Below are 8571 nucleotides of genomic sequence, written 5' to 3' on the forward strand. Positions count from 1 at the left end.
GCAGTAGGGGTGAAGCCATCTTGCGCAGCCGTACAGAGCGGCAGGCCGCCCAGGGGCGGGCCCAGCGAAGTAGGCGGGGCAGGTCACAGCGCCTGCGCACCACGGGATACAGGACCGGCCCTGGCGAGAGCGCGCCGGTCGCAAGATGGCTGCGGCCATGCGAGGTCTTGCTGTGTGTGCGCAGCGGGCGGCGGAGCGGCCCGGACAGCAGGGACAGCGACGACACTAGCTCAGCTCTCAGCCACTCTTCTAGAACGCCATCCCAGCCTCAGCCAGCTTCGTCCGAAATGGATCTGGTCGTGGGCCCCGGTGCAGCGGGGCCCAGCAACGTCCCGGCCTTCCTAACCAAGCTGTGGACCCTCGTGAGCGACCCGGACACCGACGCTCTCATCTGCTGGAGCCCGGTAGGAGCTGGCATAGGCTGGAGTGGCCTTCAAAGGACGGTCCTGTTCCGGGAAGGGAGAAGCGGCCTGCGGGTGGCCGTGCTTGCCTGGGTTCGGGCATCCTGGAGGGAGAACGCGGCTGTCTGGGGAGGAAGTGAGCCCCGCCCCCAGAGCCGCTTGGCGGAGAGTAGGCCGGAACCAGAGTCCTAAGTTTCCCTGGGACGAAAATGTCGGGGCTTCCAATTCAGGTTCTTTGACTCACAGATGAATAGCATCCCAGAGTCGGTATGCCTTTCTGCTTGTAGGCATCCCTTCAGAGTAAGTGGAGGGCCTAGCGAATGCTAGTCCGTGATTCTTAGACCTCAGACGCCAGAGCAGTTTTGCCCGGCCCTGGTTGGGCTGCGTCGAGCCCTCTTCTGTTGCCTGGCAGCGGGCTGTGTACACCACAGCCCCTGCTGGACCAGTAACTCGGGCTTACAGAGATGCTGCTGCAAGTTGTGGCAAGTTGGAAAGTAGAATCGGCTGTTCAGATCTTGGCTATGAGGGCAGAGCGCAGAACTAACAGATGATGGCCAAAAGACAGACCCTCCTGATCCAGAGGGAGCCTTTGAGGGGGATGGAGACATCTAGGTGCTGTCTCCTTGATCTCCTGTGAGCCAGATCTGGCGGCCTTTCAGGCTCTGCTGAGCACTCCCTCCTGCGCACTGGTCTCTTAAGCTGGCAGGCGTGGAGAAAAGCCTGGGTGGAAGGTGGAGGCCAAGGCTTCTGCCTCCCTCACTACTGCCTGTTCGTGTAAACTCTGCTCTGCCTAAAGAGTGCTTGGGAATAAAGAGAAGACTCGAAAGTCTTTGTGATTACCCCCACTGACTCTCCGTGGGTCTTTCTCGCTGGTCCTGGAAAGGAGCAGCATGTTTGATTGAAGGCCGTCTTCAGTTAGCCACCTCTCCTAGATCTCATACTCCTGGGCAGAAAAACAATGATCCCGCATTTCTTTCTTTCCCCAAAAGAAAGAAATGTTTTGTTTGACTGAAAGGGAGCTTCCTTCCCTAGGTCCACTTGGGATACCAAATATTCTCTGGAATAGTCTGAATTTAATCCTATTAGGAAGATCCATCCTGTCTGGTAGTCTCCCTGCTGTTTCTGCTTATAGATTGGTACAGAGGTGGGTGACGTGCCCGTGAGCCTTCTTCTAGGACAGGATGTCCTGGTGGGGGCCTCTCAGTGTGAAGATGGATCTGATCTGCCCTGTGCCCTCCCTCCAGCCACAACTGCACATCACCTGTGAGCCGTGTTGGCATGTTGGGAGGAATGGGCGAGTAGTCTGTCCGTAGCAGCCGTGAGCTCTAGCTAGTGTGGGACCTGGCAGTGGGAGCTGGGAGCTGGCTTTCTCATGAGTATAGCAACCAAGCTCTGGCACACAAGTGGAAGAAGAACACCTTTGAGTCAGACAGGGACAGCAGAGCTTCTTGGATCTGACTCTTTGGCCATGCCCTCATGTCCTGTGGGGGCACTTACACTGGCTTGGTTGCTTCTAACATCATTCCCTGCAGGCCCACTGCTCTGGAGGCTTTGGGTCCACTCTCTTATTCTAAGTGGCTTTCATATAAATTTTCTCACCATTCTCAGACACATCCTCCTCTTGGAGGGAACAGGGAGGCTGGATATGTGGGAAAGCCTATCTAATTCCAAAAATCCTTTATTGAGCCTTACCTAGGTCTGACTTCTCATTTCTACCGCTTGGAGACAGAGTAGGTCACTGCCTTCACTAGCTCTCTGGTGTTTGCTCTCCCAACCCTGGCCCTCATTCAGTTACAGGTGCTTCACCAGATCAGGGACCTCAAGAGATCCAGGGATTTCCCCATACAGATCCAGAGGACAGCACAGCCTTGGGGAAATTTAGGATCCCTGTAAGATCCATATGAGCATGGGAACATGGATGTGGTGGTCCTTCCTCAGTAGACTTCTCTTTACCTTGTACCAAAGGCCCCTCCAGTTCTAGTGCCCTGAGATGCAACACATAGGGTAGAATCCTTGACCACACAGTAACTCTGTAATAGAAGTCACCTTTCGTCCTTGCCTTTTCTCCTTTGTGCTGTGGTTCCTCTGTCCCCTAAGTAAGACTGTTGCTAGGATTGTTGGCGGAGCCGCCTCAGTGCATTCTGAAATGGGGGGACTAAAAAAAGCTCAGAGTCTATATCCAGCTTGATTCCAATTTTATAAGATCATTTTGTCTGCTCCTTTTTAGAAATATTGAAGAGAAACATGAAAAATAAGTTTGTCTAGCTCAGGAGAGTACAGATGCTGGTAGTTTTTGTTGGGTTTGTTTAATTTTCTTCTTGTTCTTAAAAGATGGAGAACACTCCAGCACATGTGTAAAGGCCAAAGGACATCTGATGTCCTCTCTAACATTTTCTGCCCCGTTCCCTTAAGACAGCTTCTCTCACTGAACCTGGAGCTTGCGTTTTATCAGTTAGTTTGCTGGTCAGCAAGCCTCAACAATACTTCTCTTTCCACCTCACCCAGTGCTGGGTATACAGGCTTACACGGCCACACCCAGCTTTGCATGGGTACTAGGAAATCCAAACTTAGACGCCCATACTTGTGCAGCAAGCTTTTTTTTCCACTTAACCATCCCCTCAGCTCCTGAACATGTTTTTAACCTGCTAACCATCCCAAGAGTTGTTGTCCTACTAGATCTAGAAGGATCTAGTCTGGGCCCCACTTGCCATGTAGGCTAACTGTGGTATACCAGCCCAGGAGCTACCTGAGGAGCTTGAGGATTGGGGAAAGGATCACACATGATTTGTGCTAAACAAGTGCTAGGACTGGTGGAGAATGAGCCAAGGGATATTGAGGCTCTAGGACAGGGTCCAGACTTCAGGGAGGCATTCGGGTACAAAAATGTAATGATGTTTCTCTCTCTCTCTCTCTCTCTCTCTCTCTCTCTCTCTCTCTCTCTCTCTCTCTCTCTGGGTAGGGTCTTTTTTTAAAGATTTATTTATTGTACGTTGGTATTTTGCCTGGGAATTAAACCAGGTTCCTTTGGAAGAGCAGCCAGTGCCAAAAAAACTTTTTTTTTTGTTTGTTTGTTTTTGAAGACAGAGTTTTTGTGTAGCCCTGACTGTCTGGGAACTCGCTCTGTAGACCAGGCTGGCCTCAAACTCACAGAAATCCACCTACCTTGCCTCCAAAGTGCTAGGATTAAAGGTTTGCACCATCGCTGCCCAGCCTGAAGTCTCATTTTTAAGACATCCCTGCCCTTAATAATGAAAAGCTTGAATTTTGTTGCTAGGTACCTCTCTGATCTCACTCTAATCCCAGCCTAATGATGTGGTTCTCTTCTCTTTGAGAAGAGAATGACTGTGGGTTAGGCCTTTGTGGGGGGCCTGTAATTGAAGAAACTAGAACCACTGAGCAAGGACTCTTGAATACCAATACTCAAACAGCCACTGTGGAGGAGCTGGGTCCCAGGATAGGCTGTTGGAGACATAATCCATGCACTAATGCAGGGACAGGGTACCCATCTACCTCAGTATTCTTCATGGGATCACATGAAGCATTTTAAAACAGTTGCTGGCCATGGTTGCTATCCAGAACTCCTTAGGACAGGCAGGGCCACTCCCGCTACCTAAGCTCTGACAACCAGATGAGTTCATTCTCAGACAGACAGTAGGAACAGCCCCAAGAGGCCCCACCCTGAGAGACCTGGAGCAGGCTGAAATGTCAGCAGTCACATATGCCAGGGGCAGGTTATGATGTGTGCTGCAGGCTCTGGTGCCTCCAGCGGTAGCTGTCAAGCAGCCTGCACAGCTGCTCTCATCCAGCGCTTCAGTCATAGAAGGGGTGAAGTTTCTTGTGTATTTGTTCTATGTCCATAGCTGTACAAGTAGGTGACATTTCCATTTTATAGGTAGAAAACTGAGACAAAAATCATGATGTAGCCAGGCGGTGGTGGCGCACGCCTTTAATCCCAGCACTTGGGAGGCAGAGGCAGGCGGATCTCTGTGAGTTCGAGACCAGCTTGGTCTACAAGAGCTAGTTCCAGGACAGGCTCCAAAACCACAGAGAAACCCTGTCTCAAAAAACCAAAAAAAAAAAAAAAAAATCATGATGTAAAACTTTAAAAAGACATTTAAAAAAAAACCTCTAAACTCATAGTTGCCCAGCTATTGCTCACTACCTGTCTTTGCCTGTCTGGGATTCTTGTCTTTTTGTTTTTAATACTCATATTTTACTTTATGCATGTTTGTGTTTTGCCTGAATGTATTTTTTTTTTGTTTTGTTTTTTTTGAGACAGGGTTTCTCTGTTGGAATCTCTTCTGGAACTAGCTTTTGTAGACCAGGCTGGCCTCAAGCTCACAGAGATCTGCCTGCCTCTGCCTTCTAAGTGTCCGAATGTGTTTTTGTATACCGTGTGTATAAATAGTGTTCCCACAGAGGCCAGATTTGGAACTGGAGTTACAGATGATTGTGAGCTGCCATGTAGGGACTAGCAGTTAAGACCAGGTCCTCTGGAAGAGGAGTCAGTGCTCCTAACCACCAACTCTTCTCTCTAGCCCCTCCACCTTCTTTCTGAGACAGATTTTTTTCACTTGGCTAAAGCTCACTCATTGAGATAGTCTAGCTGGCCACAAACTCCAGGAATCCTCCTGCCTCTCCCTCTTCAGTGCTAGGATCATATATGCTCACATTATGTACATGCTAGCTCTTTTTCTCATTTGTGTTTTTTTGAAAAAGGGTCCCTCTGTGTAGCCCTAGCTGTCTTGGAACTCACTATGTAAACCAGGCTGGCCTCAAACTCAAACTCTTGCTTCTGCCTCGTGAGTGCTGGGATTAAAGATGTGTACCACACCTGACCCCTTTTTCCCTCCAAGATTTATTGGTGGGCATGGTGGTACATGCCTTTAATCCCAGCACTCAGGAGGATCTCTGTGAGTTCTGGTCTACAAAATGAGTTCCAGCCTTTAATCCCAGCACTCGGGAGGCAGAGGCAGGCGGATCTCTGTGAGTTCGAGACCAGGCTGGTCTACAGAGCTAGTTCCAGGACAGGCTCCAAAACCACAGAGAAACCCTGTCTCGAAAAACCAAAAAAAAAAAAAAAAAAAAAATGAGTTCCAGGATAGCCAGGACTACACAGAAAAGACCTCCTTCCAAAAAAAAATATTTATTTTATGTGTATGGGTATTTTATCTGTATGGGTTAGTGCACTAACTATAGAGGCCAGAAGAGGTCAAAAGGTCCTATGGAATTGGAATTGCAGGCGATTATTAGCCACCAAGTGTATTAGGAACTGAACTTGGGTTTTCTGCAAGATCAACAAGTGTTCTCGACTGCTGAACCATTTCTCCAGCACCTGGAAGCTAAAGTGACGAATTTTAGGTCCTCATGCTTGCACAGCAAGCCCTTTACCTACTGGGCCATCTCTGCTGTGTGTGTGTGTGTGTGTGTGTGTGCGCGCATGCACGCTAACACACATCCCATAGTGTACATGTGGATGTCGAATGACAGCTTTAGGGAATCAGTTCTCTCCCACCATCATGTAGGTTTCAGGGATCTAACTCAGCTCTTCAGGCTTGGGGACCAGTGCCTTTACTTGCTGAGCCATATTTTGCTTTTTTTAAAGCAGGGTCTCACTAAATTGACCAGACTGAACTTGAATTTGTAATTCTGTCTCTCTCAAGTAACTAGGATTACAGGCCTGCACCTCCATTCTTCACTGCTCCCTTGCAGTGACCCCCCAGCCACTTTGGTTGTGACCGGCACTGTTCGCTCATAATCAGATTATTATTTATTTTATACCCGAGACTTCCTCACCTCTCCACAGAGAAAGGAACTAGCAGAGATCGGTCATCTGATCAGCTCTGTGCTGTGACCTGTGTATTTCTTTCTGCCTGGGAGGTAAAGGGGGTACGGAAGACAAGAGCTCCAGGGTCCAGAGGCCCCTGCAGGCCTCCTTAGATACCCCCTGTTCTAGCAGGAACAGGATTTTGTGTGCATTTCAAGTTGTCAGTGTTTTGGAAAATAAGATCATAGACCGGAAATAAGACTTGCCATTGACTGACAGCTGTGTTTCAGTTTACTAGCCAGTGAGAGCAGTGTACCGCTCTTAAAGAGTACCCACACGGTGTCTCACAACTGTCTCTTGTGACTCTGGTCCCAGAGGACCTGATGACCTCTTCTCGCCTCCATAGGAACTGCATGCAGGCAAGCACCATACAAATAAAAAAGAACTGTAGTACCCACATAAAACATGCTGGGTATAGCAGAGAACATGTATAATCCCAACACAAGAAGAGCTGAGACCAGTGGGTCCCTGAAGCACATTGGCCAGTTTATCCAAATCACTGAGCTTTAAGCCAGTAAGAGAGCCAGTAAAACACAAGGCAGCACTGGCTGCTCTTCCAGAGGAACTGGGTTTAATTTCCAGCACACACATTGTGGTTTTTAATTATTCTAATAACTCCAGTTCCAGGAGATCCAGCACCACTTTCTGGCCGCTGCAGGCATCAGGCAGGCTCAAGACACACAGAAATATATTGTAGTAAAACACCCATACACATGGGGTAAATCTTTTAAAAAATAAAATAAAGGGACTGGAGAAATAACTCAGTGGTTAAGAACACTTGTTGCTTTTTCTGAGGTCCTGACTTCCGTTCCTAGCACGCACATAACTGTATGTAGTTCCAGTTCCGTACTTTCTTCTAACCGCTGTAGGAATGCGGGCACTCATGTGGTGCGCATATATATACTCAGGCAAAACTTTCTATACATAAAAAAATTGTAAATATTAAAAATAGAATTTAAATGTGGAGAAAGAGACAATCTACTCTACTGGAAATTGCCTGCAGATCATGAAGACAGCTGCACAAGAGGCAGGATTAGAGGGTGGAGGTCATCCTTGACTGTATAGAATGTTAGAAGCCAGCCTGGAATACTTGAGTCTCTTGTTTTTCCGAGTGGAGGGAAGGAAAGGGAAATTGCATGAAGAGCAAGGGGTAAGAGTGACTGAGAATTTATCAGAAAGTAAAGCATAAACCAGAATAACGCTTGAAGCGCAAGTATGGTCCCATATACTAAACTCAGTCAATATATATACCACATCAACTAAAAAAAAGGGAAAATAACAAGCAAAAAGCACATTACAAAATTCAACACCCACTTTTTGATGAAAACTCAGCAAACAGAGTGGTAGGGACATTGCTCAGCATAGTAGAGAGAAGCATGTGTATAAATACTGTGGCTGATTGTGTGTGCTTGATTGTGAAGACTGGCCGCTTTCCCAAGATTAGAAGAGAAGAGAAGTTCTTTGCTTTGGCATTTCTGCCTAACAGTGTATTGTATGTTCCAGTCAGTGCAATGTAGCAAATAAAAACACAAATTGGAAAGGAAGAAGTAGAACTAGTGACTATTCAAGGATAGCAGGATTCTACAGAATAGTTTGTGAGATCGCAAGATCCGGGGTCAATACACAGAAGTAAATTAGGTATCTACACGTGAACAGTGGATTAGTATTGAACTGTGACAAGACTGGAGAGATGACTCAGCAGTTATATGTTTCCTGGTCTTGCAGAGTATCCAAGTTCAAGTCCCAGTACCCAACTCCAGGGGATCTCGCATCCTCTTCTGACCTCTTCAGGAATCTACACACACACACACAAATCTTTTTTTTTTCTTTTTGTTGAAATATTTTCAGTACTATCAGAAAACACAATAAAGTCCTTGGCAGCCACTTTGAGCTGGTAAGAGCTCCATCCTCAGGTGGAGATGGGCTATACTTTGAGTCTTGGGTGAGTGATAAATGCCACCCAGAGAATACTTACATTATAGTCCAGAGACACTCACAAGACTCTGCTTCCTCTAAAGCCTGTGGGAGGGCACCCTCCTTGTTTTTTCCCCGCTTGTGGTTGTTGCTGTTATTCTGTGGTTATTCCTTCTTTTATAGCTGCATGACTCTAGTCTGTCTTTGTCATAACCTGACATTCTCCCTGTGTGACTAACTTTATTTGGCTGTCTTTTTGTAAGAACATTAATCTGTTCAAATTAGTGGTTCACTCTACTCCAGTATGACCTCATATTGTCTAATGGCATGTGCAGCAACCCTGTTTAAAAATATAGTTACAGAGCCGGGCGGTGGTGGCGCATGCCTTTAATCCCAGCACTCGGGAGGCAGAGGCAGGCAGATCTCTGT

The 8571-nt window shown here is 47.4% G+C and overlaps 1 protein-coding gene across 4 annotated transcripts in view; it reads left to right on the top strand.

The window, feature by feature from the left end:
- The first annotated feature begins 55 nt into the window (after positions 1 to 55).
- Hsf1 (heat shock transcription factor 1) overlaps positions 56 to 8571 on the top strand; it is a 22990-nt gene continuing 14474 nt past the window's right edge. Inside the window, exon 1 of one of the 4 annotated variants that reach the window (XM_026782566.1) lies at positions 56 to 404. In XM_026782566.1, the coding sequence (XP_026638367.1) occupies positions 288 to 404 (117 nt within the window). In that variant the 5' untranslated portion in view covers positions 56 to 287. The remainder of the gene's footprint in view (positions 405 to 8571) is intronic. The other 3 variants (XM_026782565.1, XM_005354112.2, XM_005354111.3) reach the window with 3 other exon arrangements.

The sequence above is a fragment of the Microtus ochrogaster genome, chromosome 15 (assembly GCF_000317375.1).
Source record: "Microtus ochrogaster isolate Prairie Vole_2 chromosome 15, MicOch1.0, whole genome shotgun sequence".
In the NCBI taxonomy this organism is placed as follows: Eukaryota; Metazoa; Chordata; class Mammalia; order Rodentia; family Cricetidae; genus Microtus; species Microtus ochrogaster.